The sequence below is a fragment of the Rattus norvegicus genome, chromosome 1, assembly GCF_036323735.1.
Source record: "Rattus norvegicus strain BN/NHsdMcwi chromosome 1, GRCr8, whole genome shotgun sequence".
Taxonomy (NCBI): Eukaryota; Metazoa; Chordata; class Mammalia; order Rodentia; family Muridae; genus Rattus; species Rattus norvegicus.
The window spans coordinates 44,608,964-44,626,463 of NC_086019.1; the positions used below are offsets into that span (position 1 = coordinate 44,608,964).

General features: G+C 42.4%; 1 protein-coding gene and 2 non-coding genes across 6 annotated transcripts; 2 read left to right on the plus strand and 1 right to left on the minus strand.

Moving 5' to 3' along the window:
- Nucleotides 1-5,198: 5,198 nt before the first annotated feature.
- Nucleotides 5,199-17,404, minus strand: Mtrf1l (mitochondrial translation release factor 1 like). 4 transcript variants are annotated; one of them, NM_001025723.3, is made up of 7 exons: nt 16,917-17,215; nt 13,931-14,010; nt 12,307-12,490; nt 10,935-11,098; nt 9,371-9,488; nt 7,814-7,950; nt 6,958-7,211 (listed from the first exon to the last, which is right to left on the minus strand). In NM_001025723.3, exons 1-7 carry the CDS (start codon nt 17,152-17,154, stop codon nt 7,011-7,013), a joined length of 1,122 nt encoding a protein of 373 aa, NP_001020894.1. In that variant the 5' UTR covers nt 17,155-17,215; the 3' UTR covers nt 6,958-7,010. The 4 variants fall into 4 exon arrangements, with proteins under 4 accessions (XP_038937163.1, NP_001020894.1, XP_063122158.1 ...); XM_039081235.2 differs by lacking the exons at nt 12,307-12,490; nt 13,931-14,010 and having other exon boundaries at nt 5,199-7,211; nt 16,917-17,393; XM_063266088.1 differs by lacking the exons at nt 6,958-7,211; nt 7,814-7,950; nt 9,371-9,488 and having other exon boundaries at nt 11,040-11,098; nt 12,434-12,490; nt 16,917-17,401.
- On the plus strand, nt 8,349-8,428 carry LOC120100395 (small nucleolar RNA U2-19). The gene has a single exon (XR_005500156.1). It is a non-coding gene; the product is annotated as a small nucleolar RNA U2-19 (small nucleolar RNA).
- On the plus strand, nt 8,571-8,640 carry LOC120100394 (small nucleolar RNA U2-30). The gene has a single exon (XR_005500155.1). It is a non-coding gene; the product is annotated as a small nucleolar RNA U2-30 (small nucleolar RNA).
- Nucleotides 17,405-17,500: the final 96 nt, after the last annotated feature.

A 17,500-nucleotide genomic window follows, 5' to 3' on the forward strand; every position in this document is an offset into this window, starting at 1 on the left:
AACCAAGATTAGACTAAGTCATACAAATGCTGGGTGGATCTAGTTTTTATCTAAAATCTTTTTGTTTATTCCTAGTTTTCTGGCTTTTTCACGTTCTTTTGAGGTCCAAGTTGAACCTCTTCCAGGACCTCTTTAAGACTCTCGGAGGCAGCGATCAATGTAATATAATAGCAAGAGGAGTTTAATTTCAACATGTCTAGCCCTCCCACTTCAAGGGGAGACGACCCTGAGCAGATTTTAACAGGGGATTATATCCCTTGCAAAGAATTGGGGCAGAATTCAAACAATTGGGGCAAAATCAGCACAATGGTTACGAGCCAGGGTTCTGTGCACATTTGTTGGAGCTAAACAACTCTCAGATCGGACTCAGTGTACGGTTCAGGACTTTCCCAAGGGGGAGTTGGGTTGGAAGCAACAGGTAGCTTTGTGTGACAGTTTGGCATGTAGCTGTTCCAGGTACTAAACCAGCTTTTTTCTTTCTGGAACGGAGGGGTTCCTGTGCTCTGAGGTTTGTGGTGGGAATTCTCCCAGTGGTCCTAGATTGGCCTCAACTCTGCCTTTCAGTGTGAAAGCGTTGCGTAAAAAGAGTAATGTGTAACCTCCAGGTCCCTGGCTCAGGAGGCCAGTGTAGTATCGGTCTGAGGGTTGGATGAGCACGGCAGAGTAGATGCTCTAGCTGGGCCGTGGGGGCTGGGTTTGAAACTAAAATTTAGGCTTATGATAGCTTTGAAAATAAATCCGTTTTTGAGTTCAAAAAAAAAGGGGGGGATGTGAATGGTGTTGCTTACCAAAATCTTGGCAGCTTTTCCTGTACCCGAGAACTGAGCCTCTAAGTAAAAATGGCTGAAAAGACTCAAGCCCTGTCTTTCAGGAAGTTTATATACTAATGAGAAGAAATTTGGCAATCAAAATTTTCAGTAAATGAAAGATACTAACCCGAGTGTTAAAAGAACTGTCAATAGAGACATAGCATGAGAATCTTGAATGGTCAGTTAAGTCTGAGACTTTGAACCATCAGCTGAACCGTATTGACCTCACAAAGAACGACATTAAAAAAAAAGTGCCTAGAACTCATCAAGAAGGGTAGGGGAGTCAGAAGCTAGATCTTGTGGTATTTGTAGATTGTTATGGATTTTAGCTGGAGTAATTTGCTGAATGGATATTAAAATGCTGCATAGTCCAGTGTGGTGGGATACACACACACACACACACACACACACACACACACACACACACACTCAGGAGCCAGAAAACCTAGTTTCCAAACAGAGAGGGCAACACAGAGAAACCTTGTCTTGAAAAAGGAAAATAAATAGACAGTTTTAAATGCTGTACCAGGGAGATCTTTGTGCATGCGAAATATACTCCCGGATGTGAAATAATACTAAATGCAGAGCACTTGTGCATTGAATTGTGTGTACTATTAATAATGGACTTGGGTTTTAGAGGCAATGGAAATCTGTCACATTGTTGAGGAGTGACAAGAAAAAGCTTACTATTAGCTTGCCATTCTTAAATAATCCTAGCAGTATTTTCACTTTATATTGCTTGTGCTTAGAAGTCTAAGATCTCACTGTGGTTTCAGAGCTAGTCAAGAGAGTGCACAAACTTTTGAAATCTCCTGGTAGTAGTGGGAGATATTCTTGAGAGCAAAATGAACCAGGTTCCATTCAGCAAGACTTAAGTGCGGAGTTCAAAAGCCCAAGCACTTCTTTCTGTTGTGCCAGGGAGTGATATTTGCTGGAATCTTGATTGTTGATAGTACACATTCCTGCTTCTAGTCGGCTTGACCTTGGAGACTCCTTATCAACTTTTATTTACTTATGCAGAGTTGGACATGTGAGATGGGAAGGCAAGATTAGTAAACAACTGAGCGCCTGGAATGTAACCTTTGGTTCTTCACTATAGCCTGAAAGTACTCTTCAGCACCTTTTCCCTTCCTGAAGAAAGTGGCTGATGGGTTGTTGGAAAACCTCAAATTTCTACAAGGAGGCAAGCATATTTTCTTACATGCTGCAATCATTTGTCAAAGTCCTTGTCAGTTCGCCAGGTCAATTATTCATTGGCTTTAAATGGTACTTGAGCTTAGTATTAACTGATGCTCCTACCCGGCTCCTGGGCACTTGTGAATCTCTCCCTCGATGAGACAGAGAGGGCCATTCTGCATTTCACTAGGTGCCAATCTTCTCATGCCCATTCATGTCATGTTTATGTTCTTCTCCTCTTGGGTGAAATATGAAGTACAGAAAAAATTGCTTTCATCCCTTCAAATTCTTTTGCAAACTTAGTGCAGACAAGACATTGAGGTATACAGAAATGAGACAAGCAGCCTGCCCTGTGCTTGCTGTCCGTGCGCTTGATTCATGAATACAAGAATCTCTGAATATTCGTTTATGAATAAAATATAATGAAAAATAAAAGAATTGTAAAGTGCTGGAGTGCTGAGACTCACCACTGCCCAGAACCATAAGGGATCATCCAACCAAAAGGTTTTAAAAAAAAAGATGCAAGGGCTGGAGAGATGGCTCAGAGGTTAAGAGCACTGGCTGCTCTTCCAGAGGTCCTAAGTCCAGAGGTCTCAGCAACCACATGGTGGCTCACAACCATCTATAGAGTGATCTGATGCCCTCTTCTGGTGTGTCTGAAGACAGCAACAGTGTAGTCACATACATAAAATAAAAATCTTTTTAAAAAATTCAAGTTAGGCCATTATTACTATGAGACTTTGTTTATTTTCACCCTGTTCTGTAACTTTGCCTTTTCACTCCTTTATTAAGCATACAAATTTGGGATAGAAATCAACCAGGAAATTTACTATGTCACAGCAAATGTTGCTTCTTATCTATTTTGGTTTGTTTTATACTGCTTATAGCAGTATCATAGTAATTTCTATAGTGGAAACTTCCCTGAGTCCTAGAACTTAGGAAGGTGAGGAAAAAGGCACTAGTGTGGGATGAGAGCTGCTTGGTGCCTGGAGATGACTTCTGGATGTAGGGCCTCAGGGGACTTAAGAGGTAAGGGCAAACTTGGAATCTTGTGTTTAATCCTATGTCTACAAACTTTGAACACCTTCCAGGTGTAGGACCACATACCTACTCACTGTGTTGGGATTAAGTTTTCAGTTCTTCAACTGGGGAGGACACATTCAGACCACAGCATATGGACAAGTGTTGTGGGGTACGGATACAGGTGTCATGACTTGTCTTGAGAATAAAGTATCCTTTGGGGTGGAACTTGACACCTACCTGCAGAGGCAAGTAGAGTTTGCGTTTCTAGGTTTAGGCAGGTAGGGAAAAGTGCATGGCTAATAATGAGATGGCTGTGTAAACCATTCCAGGGATCTCAGCACGTCACGGTTCTATTAGGTTTCTGTACCTATTATTACACTGCTCTACCTTAACTGCTTATTGACTTCCAAATCACATTTGAACAACTAGGGATCACTTAGTGAGTTCACAGATGGAAATCTGCCAGTTACTCTGCATGGGCTGATAATGCACTCAATGGTATCTTATTTTTTAAATGTATTGTTTGTGCAGTCCTGAGTATTGAGCTGAAACCTTCGATATGGTCGTAAGCACACATGGTGCCATTGAGCTGCACCCTAAGGCTCCTGACACATTTTATGCTTATATTGTTGAAATAGTCACATAAGCTTTGGACGGTTCCTTTCTAAACAGCTCTGATATCCTAATACACAGGTAGTTTAAATTCGTTCTAAAGCTCTTTTTGACCTGTAATCCACAGGTCTCACACCGCTTTCTCTTCCCAGGGTTAAGGGAGACAGTTTTCTCTTGTTAATAGAATGGAATCCAATATTGTGTTTTGTTTTGTTTTGTTTTGTTCTGTTCTGTTCTTTTTGAGACTGGGTCTGTGTAGTCTTGTCTGTCCTGAAACTCACTATGTAGACCAGGCTGGCCTCAATGTCAAGAGATCTGCCTGCCTCTGCGTCCAAAGAGTGCACCATCACTACCCAGTGAAATCAAACGTTTAACATTCTTCACAATCCATCTTAACTTTTGTCTTTCAGATCAAGAAGAGATTAGGTAAATTGTAATTACTTAATATAATTGCAGTGTTAAGGCTAAAGCAGAAATAAAATATGGGAGGCTCTGAATATAGTTGAATGGCCAGTCTTGAGTTGTATGGGTTTTTGAAAGCTATTCAGCTGGGGACTGGAGAGATGACTCAGTGGTTAAGAGCACTGACTGGTCTTCCAGAGGTCCTGAGTTCAATTCCCAGCAACCACATGGTGGCTCACAACCATCTGTAAATAAAATAAATAAATCTTAAAAAAATTTTTTTTATAAAATGAAAGCTATTCAGCAACTTCCTTTAAAAATGTAAAATAAAGCTCCTTTAATCCTAGCACTCAGGAGGCAGAGGCCAGCTTGCTCTACAAAATGAGTTCCAGGACTACTACAGAAAAAGGTCTAGGGGTGGGGGTAGGGAGACCCAAGAAGCCCCAAAGCCCAACAACTGCAAAATAAGGGGCTGGAGAGATGGCTCAGTAAAGATCAATGACTGCTCTTTTAGAGACCGTGAGTTCCATTCCCAGTACCCTCTGAGCAACGCACAACGGTTTCTATCTACAGTCCCAGGGGATCATACACCCTAATCTGGCCTTCATGGGCATATAGTGCATAAACATCCATGAATGAAAAACACCTATGCATATAAAAGGCAGATTAATACATTTTAAATGTAAAAAATACCTTTCATGAGACTAGAAGGGATACTGTTCATATAACATATAACAGTGTGTTAAGCACTGTAGGTAGCTTAAAAATACTTGCCTATCATTAACGGTTTGTGCTACTTCCTTTCAAATAGTGAGGCACTGAATTTCAGTATGAAGTATACTGCCAATTACAAGCTGAGTTTTGAGTGATATATATACACACAGTCAGACAGACAGCAGCACAGGCCAGTCAAACCCTCTCTCTTTCAATACAATTTTTGTGACAAGAGTGCTAAGTCACAAGAAAAGATGTAGGTACTTTAAACTGGCCAAGCCTCAAGTGTTAAAGACCCGTAATGTCAAACAACACATAGTACCAGAATATCTAGTTTGCTCTTCATAGATGAAAATCCAGTGCAGTGCCTTGACAAAAGGGATTAGGAGTCTGATAGGGGGTAAGCCCACTAGATAGGCACATAATCAGATCTTAGTTTGAAGAAGCCAACTCTAACACATCTAGGGGAAAGGAGAGAAATCGGAACTATTTATTAGACATTGAATGAAGTTGGTATTTATCATAAATTTTATCACGCAATGATATATACTTAAGTAGAATTGTGTCTAAGTGCTATATGATATGTGCAAGAGTAAAATGTCAAGTTTTTCATTCATTTCAGACACTGAATGTATGAAAACATTATTGGAACTGGGCAGTGATTCTGGTTGTCTGACAGTTGACATACATTAGTCCTTTCAGAAGGGACTCTTAAAACCTTAGTTGTGATGAAATATACTTAATATGACATAGTATCACCTGGATTTTAGAGGGGACACATTCAAGCTACTGACATCTATCCATTTGTTTGCTGGTAGCATGTGAAGCTTGAAGTCGTAGGTGGTAGAGAAACATAAGACAGGAAGCTTCATTTCTCCTCTTCCATTGCACAGCCTCTAAGGAATACTATTGGGTACCATAGTGGTTAATTCTGTAGCCTTGGCTAGCCTGTATTGTGACTGAGATGGTTAATTGTCAACCTCACTATATATTTCTGAACTAAAATTCAGAAATGAAGGTCATACCTGTTATCTGGTTCTTGAGGCAAAAAGACAACGTGCCTTTGACCCAGATCCTGAGTTGGGAAGACACCGCTAATCTGGGGCCACACCTGCTAGAAGCTGTGTAAGGACAATGGATGAAGGGAGGTTTTGTTCTTTGCTGCTTCTCCTGTTCTCCTGGCCTTGCTATTGCATCCATTCCTTCACTGGCACTAGAGCCTATTTCTTCAGATTCCCACATATACCAAAGACCAGCTGAGGCACCCAGCCTTGTGGGACCGAGCAACTTCCATTCCCATTACAGCCACTGTTGGGTTATTGAACTGTAGAGTGTTCCGTCATTCCGATGAACTTACTGTGTGTGTGTGTGTGTGTGTGTGTGTGTGTTTAGAGGCTGGGGAGAGATTCATTCTGTAAGTTCTGTGACCCTAGAGAACCCTAATATTTGGTAACACATTATTTTGGGTCTCCTCAAGGTTTGGAGGTTTCACTGATACTCAAATCAGTGAAATATCAGTCATGCTAACATGTTTTACCAACTGGGCTAAAGGCCTGAGTAGAAAAAACCTAGACTCCTCCAAAACAGGGATTTCCCCAGCAAACTACCAAGTAAAGTGAACCATCAACTCTTCTTGGTCTCTACTCAGCTGCTCCACACTGTAGATCTTGGACACATGGTACTCTATGTGGGGCCATCCTTATAGTGAATTTGTGCAGACACATCCTATTGGTTGTTTCTCTGAGGAACTGATATAGGAGCCCACCAAGGCTTACTATTCAGTAGAGCTCACACTTTGACAGGAAGCTTTTGGCTTAACAGGCCCCACGGGCTTGAGGTTCTGTTTGCAAGGCCCAGGCTATCAGCTGCCGGGTAACCCAGGAACATTTCCATGATTGAGAGGGCTATCCTTACAACATGCCTGACTCCACTGCTGGGAGGGAGCACCTCGTAAGTGCTTCCTTTCTTTAGGACTCTGTGTATGCTATGCCTATCAGTCCTAGTGTGCTTGACAGTATCACTTTTTAACTCCACTATTAGCTTCTGTTTCCTTCCATCATATTAACACAAGCATATCTGCTTTGTATTTCAAATTCCTGATTAAATATTTTGCACAAAAACAACTGTCTACGTGTCTAATTTTTTATAGAGAATTATCCAAGAAACTGTTAACTTACATTCCTCAAGAGAATACTGGTGAAGCATTTACACACAAGAGATCTGCACTAGAATTTTCCCAGTGTATATTAAAAACATATATCTTTACAAAGAAGCTTAGTCTTTTCTGGAAATCATTTCTACTAGAGATTCATAATCTGAATAGTCCTTCAGTGACTGTATCAGGTCATCCAGAAGACAGTCTCCTTGCATGAAGCTCTCAAGGTCATGTAGTGATTTGTTTATTCTGTGATCTGTGACCCTATTTTGTGGAAAGTTGTATGTTCTTATTTTCTCTGATCTTCCTTTAGTTCCAACCTAAAAAAAACAAAAACAAAAACCAATATTGGGGGAGGATATAAGAGATGCATTTAGATCCAGGAAAACTTAAATCTACAGCAATGCAAGAACCAAGTATAAACCCTTGAGTCCCCAAATAACATGCGGGCATGGTACAGAGTAGACTTTATAGTCAAGAGATAAATATTTGAGTCCTGTATCTGCTCCTTCAATGCTCTATGATACAATCAGCAAAATATTGATTACATAATGACACAGTCTAGCAAATGGCTGATATTTAAACAGTAGAAGCAACGTATTTATAAATGCATTTATGTATATGGTACCTCTGGGAATTAATGTCACCCTGCTGTGGAGATAAGGTGATGGGTATATATACTAAAGAAGTCACAGAAGGACTGTATAACGCAAAATCAAATACAAAAATGTAGGTTTAATCTTCCAGTACTCTTGCTTCCATAAGTGCAAAGGATTAAAAACTGAGTAGAGATTTAGTATATGTTCACAAATCTGTGTACTGAAGGTGTACACAGGTACTGCCCTTATAATAAATACAAAGATAGTAATAACAAAACTATACTTTCTATAAATATTTTTGTGTTTCTCAAATTCATTTTTACCTGGATCTTTCGAGCGCTGTATCTTTTAGCAGTTTCTTCCTCTAGACGCATGCTGTATAACCTTGCACGTAACTTTTTCATAGCCAGCTCCCTGTTCTTCAGCTGAGATCTTTCTTGCTGGCATTCAGAAATAATACCTGAATAATGTTATGAAAATTAAGAGTTTAAATACAAAAATCTTCTTTATTATCAAGGACTATTCCTTTTCTTTCTCATTCTTTTTCTTCTTTGACGAAGCAATAAAAAATGAGAATCGAAGAGAAGACTTTAATTTTCTGTTTGTTTGTTTTCTGAGACAGGGTTTTATTGTGTAACAGCCCTGGCTGTCCTGGAACTTGCTTTGTAGAGCAGGCTGGCCTTGGACTCAGAGATCCACCTGCCTCTGCCTCCGAGGTGCTGGGATTAAATGTAAGCACTACCACGCATGGTACACTTTAAATATTTTTAATACAGACTTTTTCATAGCCTCAGCTATCATAATTTTTAAAAAAGATTTATAGAAATGAATGTATATTCTCTGAGATCTACTGAAGTGGATCAATGATGAAAATAGCCAAATCTGAGCATCAGAAGGCCTTTTGGTCGGCTGGGTGCATGATCTCTATAGTTCTGAGAAGCAAAACTACAAAACAGCTTAAACAATTAGGGTCTGTCTATGGTGAGAGAAGGAAAGGGTGGTATGTGGGTGTATGGGCGTGCGTGTATGCATGCATCTGTGTGTGTGTGTGTGTGTGTGTGCGTGCGCGTGGTCATTTCTGAGCAATGATGAAAAGGTTTTAGTACTGAATTTTGTCACTATGAAGGTTTCTACACTTGATCTGAGCTCAGAATAAAAAAAAAGAAATGAATGTATATAGAATATAGAATATAGTTGAGGATTTCCTTTTTTAACATATTTTTATTTATACAGCTCACTTATCACCATATTTAACAGTTTTCTGTATGTAAAGGACAAAGTCCTACCTGTCCACCTGTCTTCATTACTCCTGGTTAACAGGAGCTATGGCACTTTAAGATCCATATATGTGGTAGTCCAGGAGACCTGACCTGTATTAACTAGACGCTCCTTGTCACTCATAAGCCACTCCGGTGCTCTATCTAGTAAGATTTAAAAACACATGTCACTTTGCCCAATTATCTAGATTCCAATTCTGTTGGAAAGAGGCTCCTGAAATTGTATCTAAAAGTGTCCATGTATCATGCTTCTCTGTAGAAAGTCCAATGATCTGGGTCTTAGCACTGCAGTTAATAACTGATAATTTAGAACATTTTCTGATAAATAATCATATAATTCACTGAGGCTTTTTTGGAAATAGCAAATCTAGTAAGAATATATCCCATAACTCAATTGGCAGGACTCAACTGTTCTCTTCATAGTGACTAACCCCTCCTCCTTCCTGGAATTATCCTGAACAGATCAGCCACAGAACAAAGTGGCTAGCTCAGAGCCCTTAATGCTGTATTTCGGTATCTGGAAGTTTGTTCCAGTGGAGAGCAGTCAGTCCCCCAGAAATTGATCTTGACTCAGAGTTTCATGTTGAAAACTGAAGGACACACCTGTGGGAAGATGAACTATCCGAACAGCACTGTCTGTGGTATTTACGTGCTGACCTCCAGCTCCACTTGCTCTCTTCGTATCAATTCTCAAATCTTTAGGGTTAATCACCAGTTTAATCTATACATACAAAAAAAGTTGGAACTTTAAGGAACAATTACCCACACCAATTGTCTCAGGTAAGACCCACACAGTATAAATACATGCCACACAGAAAATGTAAAAGGTCCAAGAACAGACCAGAAGCAGAATGTTACTTTAGATGGTTCGATGAATGTAGAACGGCACTAACACTCCCTAATCCTCCAAACTGAGCTTTCTGCCTCGCCAACAGCAGCAGTAGAGACTGGTGAAGGAGGAAACTCGGTGCTGGACAGAGGCCTCCATGGAGAGCAAGTGCAGCCTTACAGAAGAGCCGAGTGTGCTCAGCACAGCAGACTCCAGCCTGCTTTAACTTCAGCTCCAGGGCATCCTGGCCCAATTCTGGTCTTTATGGGCCACATGCACAAAGACTCACATACATAAATGTCATTTTTTTTAAAATGTAGAATTTTTTAGAAAATGTAGAATTTTGCTGAATTCAAAAATTTTAACAAAGGAAACAAAAAATAATAGCAATTGAATACATGAAATTGTTTTGGGGAGAGGGGTGATATTGTTTTTAAAATATTATAACCATAATTTGGAGGCAAAGACATGAAGCCAGGTTACGCATTCCAGGAACACTGGAATTCAACAGGGTGATGCCCTGTCCCAGGAGAAACCATGAGAAGCACCATGTTTAAAAATGTCTGTTCCATGAACAGCTAGAGACTGCTGTCTACAGCATGCTAGTCATCCTGCAGTAAGATAACCCCTCTCAGAGCTGCTAAATAAAGCTAGACAGATCCTAGAGCTCGCTTCACGTCCTAGAGCTCGCTTCACGTCCTAGAGCTCGCTTCACGTCCCCCTGACACCAACTCTCCTGCACTTCCTCTCCCAGCTCTTCTGCTCTCACTCAGGTTTCCCACAGAAATTAAACCCATCAACCCTACCATACACCTAAATAGTACTTTCTCTTAAAACTAGTAAATAGAAACCCTCAAATACTCATATTTTACCTTTTAAGTGAGTTAATTTGTCACTTTTAGCAGAAGAGAAACTAATAAAACAGGTTGTTTTCTTATATACTGAAGTCTTGCTTTGTGAGGCGAGGTACGCACTCAGGACCTTGCTAATACCTCTGGCTTATAAAGTAGCATCTGGGCTGAGTGCAGCCCTTTACTGAGGTAACTAGAGAACCACCCGGCCTGCAGTGCAAAGGGAAGCAGGCAACCAGTCTGCATGCACAAGCTTATATGACCTGACTCACGGCAGGGGCTTACGATGTCCATTTCACAGGTGGAGAAAACATCCGGTGTGTACCTAGACCATCTAAAAACATGTTCCTTCCTACCATCTAAGCAAAATTACACTTCCTGAATTACACTTTCACCAGTAACTCAAAATATGGAAGGAAGACCAAATAACGAGGTTACCCAGTTGCTGGGAAAGGAGCCCAGCGCTAGACCCATCAGGAGGCTTTACCTCAGTAGGCTGGGGCAGAATTGCCACCGTCATGGTGCTGGTGTGGATGCGGCCTTGCCTCTCTGTCTTTGGTACTCTCTGTACTCTATGTACTCCTCCTTCAAATTTCATGTGTCTGTAGGCTTCTGGACCTCCGATGCTGGCTGATGCATGTCTGAGGCCACCTTGAAAACAGAATGGAATTATTTTTATCATTCCTGCCATGCAGAAACAATTGACTATCACATATATTCTCATGAAGTTAAAAAACCTACAATATAACTGTCAGTAGAGAGTACAAGCACATTAAAAAACTTTAAAGTTTGATGTTTTAATACATAATTATTACTGTTTAAAAATATCTGTGTATTTAATTTTAGGTCTGAGTGTTTTAATAGTGTGTGTATGCATGCATGCATGTATGCATGCATAACACAGGAGTACCAGGTGCATATTGAGTCAGAAGACAACATCAGATCTATTGGAAATGGATTTATGGGTAGTTGAGAGCCACCATGTGGTGCTGGGAACTGGTCTCAAGTCCTCTGCAAGAGCAGCAAGAGCTCTTAACTATTGAGCCAAATCTCCAGCACCCTACTATGTAATTATTTAATTCCGCTTATTAAATTAGTGTGCTGATGAATTCACATGAGCAATAGCTAAAAGACCACCTTTTTGGTTTCTTTTTGAGACGTACTCCTGAAGCCCAGCCTAGTCCTAAACTTAGTGCAATTCTCTTGCTGCAGCCTGTTGGGTGCTAAGATTAAAATGTGAGCCAAGAGTATCCTAAAACTACTTTTCAAAGCTGGAAATGCTTATCATGGAACAGCTTTCCACTATCGTTTACAGGAGACTCTCAAACCATGGTTTTATGTAAAATCATTAGGTAAGTCAATAAAGAGCGTATCACTTAGTCCTTACACATATGTTCTGATCATCGTCTTGCCAACCCTCCCCCCAGGACATACTGTAATAAATCTATGCTTTACGAAAGCTAATCAATTCACCTACTGACTGTGCTGGTCAGAATAATCTAAGGAGCAACTTCAACTGAGGGATGACCACACAACACTATCTGAAGTCCGGGAGACATGTCTTGATTGATGACTGATGTGGGAGGGCCACTGGATTGAGGTAGGTGATGCTACCCCTGGGCAAATGGTCTTAGGGTGCCTAAGAAAGCAGGCTGAGGCAGCCAGGAGGAGGAAGCAGTGAGCAGCTTTCCTCTGTGGCCTGTGTTCCGGTTCCTGCCTCCAGGTTCCAGCCTGGAGTTCCTGCCCTGACTTCTCTTTAAGGCACTGCAAACTGAAAGATAGAAGAAATCCTTTCTTCCAAGTTGCTTTTGGTCATGGTATTTTTATCACAGCCATAGAAACCTCACTACGACACTGACCTAGTTCACTTGGGAAATATTCCAGTGTTTCAAAATGCCATCTTTTAAATGCAGCGTATTGCTGGTACATGTCAAACATCTCAGAAGTGAAAAGCATGGCTTCCTGACCACCCACACCCGCAGTCACCTCCAGGATCAGGTCACTGCCATCCATGTCTTCTGAAGGAACCAAAAGGGAGATGATCTGCAAATAGAAGACAGCACCTTCCTGTAAGTGACCACTCCTCAAGAGCTCAAAGCTAATGGATCAGGGAACTTAGATATAGAACCCAAGTTTCTCTAAACAAATAATTTAATATTGCTCTTTGATAAGAGTCTGACCATCTTGCTAACTGAAAATGTATAGTGCATAATTTCCAGTAAGGTATTAATAATGTTCCAGTTAAAACTTTAAGTATTATAAAATGCATCTACTTTTGATAGGTTTGTTTGTATTTCTTGGAATTCTTTCTTTTGTGTTATGCTCCTGTCTCCACCTCCTCAGTGCTGGGAACACAGGTGTACAGCACCACACCAGATCTTATGTGGTGTTAGGTGCTGAACTCCATGTTAGGTAGTTAGGAAAGAAACATCTAGGAGCAGGATACTACACCACATGTCTTGAGATACAAGGCCCAATACAGAAGGAGAACAAAGGTGCTCATCCTACAGTTGCTACTTAAGTTCACTTACACAGAAGAGGAAACATTGATTTTGGAAGCTGAGGACTGGCATTCTATTAGGGCTAAGATAAGGTCACGTTCTCATCCCAAAAAGTTCACTCTGCCTTCAGTCTACAATCTTTCCTACCCATTGTCTACTCTATCACAGTGAAAAAGGAAGAGGAAGAAGAAGAGGAAGAGGAAGAAGAAGAGGAAGAGGAAGAAGAGGAAGAGGGAGAAGAGGAGGAGGATGAAGAGGAGGAAGAGGAAGAGGAAGAGGAGGAAGAAAGCAGAGCGTTCTGTATCTCTTTGCCTTTGCAGTAAGAGCTGGTACAGATATTTATCAGTGAGACTTGTACAGTATGCAACTCTTGTAGCCTGAGAATTCTGGATAAGAAATGTCTTTTTCTGCTTTAAAATCCTCTTTGATGGTGGCAATCCCTTCATGGAGCAAATATACAAAAAATCAGACAAGAGCTTAAAAAAAAAAAACAAAAAAAAAAGCAAAACAAAAAAAAACAAACAAACAAACAAACAAAAAAAAAAAAACAAGAGTCTAGAGTTGAGGTCTAGAGGTGAAGAACAATGACCAAGTTTCCAGAGGGCCTAGGTTCATTTCCTAGCACCCATGTCAGGCAATTTACTCCACCGTGTAATCCGATCCCAGGGTACTCTAAAAGTACCAGGCCTGCTTGTGGTCCAGACACACTTGCAGACAAATACGCACAAATAAAAAATCAACAGCAACAAAAACATTCTATATAAGTAGCCACAGGCTGCTTGCCTGGACTTCACTAAGCCTGTAGTGACCTGGGAAAGAGGAATGGCATAAGTGCTTTACTCTTTTTTTTTTTTTTTTTTGGTTCTTTTTTTCGGAGCTGGGGACCGAACCCAGGGCCTTGCGCTTCCTAGGTAAGCGCTCTACCACTGAGCTAAATCCCCAGCCCCGGTGCTTTACTCTTATATATAACATAATAACATACCCGATGCTTCAGCTCGGCTATTTCTTTTTGACACAAAGCTATCTCACTCTCTGCGAGTTTCTTCAAATCTTCATTCTCATCTAGGAAAAAGAGCAGCAGTTCCAGTTTTCTTAATCACTGTTAAATTGCTAATAGATTTTCAGTTTGTGTGTTTATAGTTACCACGGATGAAGGAAAAACAGATCTTTCATAGTTGCCACTAATTAAAATTATTGAGAGAATGGTTTTTATAAGTATATAGCTATAAAAGTTTTCTTGAAGGTAAAAGAAAGTTAGATTTAAAAAATTCCAATATAAACATTAAGACTAAAGTTCTCTATATTTTCACCTCCAGAAAAACTGTAATAATAGACTTTAAAAGAAAAAAAATTAAGGGCTGGAGAGATGGCTCAGTAAGTAAGAGCACGTGACACTCTTGCAGTCAGGGCTGGAGAGATGGCTCAGTAGCACGTAACACTCTTGCAGAGGACCTGGGTTCGCCTGCCAGCACTCACATGTTGGCTCGCAATAATGTAATTCTGGTTCGGGGGGTTCTGACATCCCCTTACTTTCTGGGTATCGGCACCAGGTATGCATGTTGTGCATATACATACATTCAGGCTAAATACTCGTATGTATGAAATTAAATGTCAAAAACATTAACTGGTTTTATTTGCTATGTATGGGTATTAGCCTGCATGTATGTATGTGCAGCACGTGTATGTCATGCCCACAGAGGCCAGAATGGGGTGCTGGATCACCATTCACTCTCCAATCACAAACAGTTGTGAGCGTGGACTCTCCGGTCACAGACACGGGTGCTGGGCACCAACCCTGGGTCCTCTGCAGGAGCGCTCTTCACAGCTGTGCTGTCTCTCCAGCCCCAGTAAAGAGACTTAGTTTACCAACTTAGGTTTCACATTACCAAACGGATGCATTTAACTAGCTAGAATGCCCAGGCAGGGGCATGGAAGGTTTGAATGGGTAAGCAGAGTTAAAACCTACAGTCGAAAGTCAGTCTTAGTAAATGTTTCCTTAGGATAAAGTATCCAGCCAAAAACATTCACTGGAGTCTGCCCAATGTTTATATAAATATTCCTTTCATCTCTGGTTTTATGATTATTTTATCTTTGAGTTTCCACTTTTGACTTAAAGATATACTTTCTCATTTGTCTCTCTGCTCTATGGACACCTGCAGCTGTTTTTCCCTCCGAAACATCAAATGTGCACACAGCTTAAGTGTGTGTGCTTACCTATTAAGACCTTATAGCAAGGGAGGTGGGGCAATTCATACACAGGAAAGCTGCCCATTTAGGTAATTCATCCCAAGTTCTGTGGGTCTGCCAGTTCTTTCTGGAACTCGTGGTTTTCTTCTCCCCCCCCGCCCCCCGCCCCAGATGTGCTGCACTATGCATTCCTGCCTTGTTACTGCCTCTACATAGCTCCATCCGTTAGTGCCTACTCTGACCTCTCCCATTATGCAGGCGCAAGAGCTTTCTCCTCCACTGCAGCTCTCCTGGGCCAAGGCAGAACTCTGAGCCCGTATCCTTCTATGGTAACTTTTATTTCCTCAGTATGCACTCAACAGCAAAGCTCTTTTTCCCTCAAGGAAACTCAGCTTTTGTACCTCTATCTTATATTAAAAATAAAACTCATTCTGATATGGGAAGCTGCCCCGCCCAATATACTTCTACCCTATTTCTTATGATATAACCCATCAAATCTTGTTTCTTAGTGGTTGTTCTGTGCCGGTCTGCTACTGTCTCTCCTTTGGATGGTAAGCAGCTTCCTCCTGACTCTTTCTCCATACTGACACCAACAGTAGACTTTCCCTAGATAAAGTCACGTTTTTGCCTAGAGTGTGAGGCACTGCCCTACTGTTTCAGGCTATAGAAACAGTGCTAATCCTTCATCTTTCTGGTTTCATGTTTGTGGTGGTTTAAATAGGAATGACTCCCATAGACCCGTGTGTGAATGCTTGGCCCACAGTGAGTGGCACTTTTGGGAAGTGTGGCCTTATTGGAAGAAATGGGTCACTGTGGAGGTGGTGGGCTTTGAGGTCGCATATGCTCAAGCTATGCTCAGTGTGACACAGTCCCCTGCTGCTGCTTGCCGATCAAGATGCAGAACCTTGTAGCAGAACCTCAGCTCCTTCTCCAGCACCGTGTCTGATGCATGCTGTCATGCTTCTCCCCTTGAGGATAACAGACTGAACCTCTGAACTGTCCTCCACCCCCAATTAAATGCTTTCCTTTCTAAGAGTTGCCGTGGTCATGGTGTTCACAGCAACAGAAACCCAAACTAACACAATGTTTCCCTTCTGTTGCCATGCCCCACACCTATTCTACATACACTTCCACCAAGCCGTACCTTCATCCATGTTGGCCACTTCTGCCTTCTAGTCCCTTCTCTTATACCACCTAACCACCTCTTTCTTGCCTTTAGCGACCCGTTTTAATGCTACTTTCTGCTTTTCAGCACTGTTTTTTATATTGAAATTAAAACTCCTTACTTATTATTTGTTCCCATTTTCGGAACCTGGAGCCCCACGGTTAATTTCAGTAACCAACCCCAATCCCTTTTCTCACTTTCTTCATCCGGGCAGGGTCTCTGAATCAAGCGTTCCCAGGTGTGTTCTACTGGGTCTCTGGAGGCTTCAGGAACGCAGACACTTCGGCCTCGGACGGAATCTCGAGGGAAACTCGAATTTCCAGGTCTCGGTGCCTAACTATAGTGCACTGCTCCCCACATTGCAGTAGGTCAATGCCATAAACTCACCCGACTTTAGTTCCTCTGCTGGGACTACCAAGTCTTTCCTGCACATCTGAGCTGCCAGGAGGGGAGGGGAGGGTAGGCAACGGAGATCCTTAGTTACTTCCGAGGACTGACGGAGCAGAGAGCACCGTGTCCAGGGAGCTCTAGAAAGCCCGACGGAGGGTTGTCAGAACCCCAGTGACAAGGTCGGTAACACAAATGGCTTCCGAACCCATTGGAGCAGATGGCTTACCGTGCAGCAAGGATTCAGTGTCCCGTAGCTCCCGCTCCTTCTCGTTCAGCAGCCGGGCCGCCGCGGCAAGCTGGGGACTCCCAGCGTCCAGACCGCCGGCCTCCGAGCCCACGCGGCGCTCCAGGAAGGCTCGCAGGGGCCCGCCGCGGGCGAGGAGCTCCTCGGAAGGCGGTGGCATGCGGCTGATGGCGCGGCGGGCCCACAGGCGCCGGGCACTGCGCAGAAACCCGCTCCGCATGCTGGCCCAGCCGCCCACCGTAGCCAAAAACATACAGAGAACACTCCAGGAAGAACTATGCAGGTCGCGAAGGCCGGAATTTAAAGGCTCTGCCGGAAATGTAGCGAGAACTTCCGGCAAGGCGTGAAAAAGCCGCTAAGTCCCCAAAAAGTCAAAAGGTAAGTAGGCGGGGCAGTCAAGAAACGTTTGCCCCGCCTCCAACCCGAACGCCGAAGTCTACCCTCCCCCCCCCACCCCACCCCCCGGGGAAGGGGCTCCGGATCCTCAGCCCCACCTCCAAATGCGTGATTCTGGGAGCTCAGCCCCGCCTCCGCGGGGGGCGGAGCTCCACCGCCTCAGCCCCGCC

Bases quoted from the DNA above. Each gene is read 5' to 3' on its own strand.
- Mtrf1l (NM_001025723.3), bottom strand. From the start codon at position 17,154: ATGCGGAGCGGGTTTCTGCGCAGTGCCCGGCGCCTGTGGGCCCGCCGC. The intron at 9,489-10,934 runs GTAAAGCCTCCT...TTGTATGTATAG, and splicing joins TTCTGCCCCAGCCTACTGAG to ATTAAACTGGTGATTAACCC. The intron at 7,212-7,813 runs GTAAAAATGAAT...TGTTTTTTTTAG, and splicing joins ACAGCGCTCGAAAGATCCAG to GTTGGAACTAAAGGAAGATC.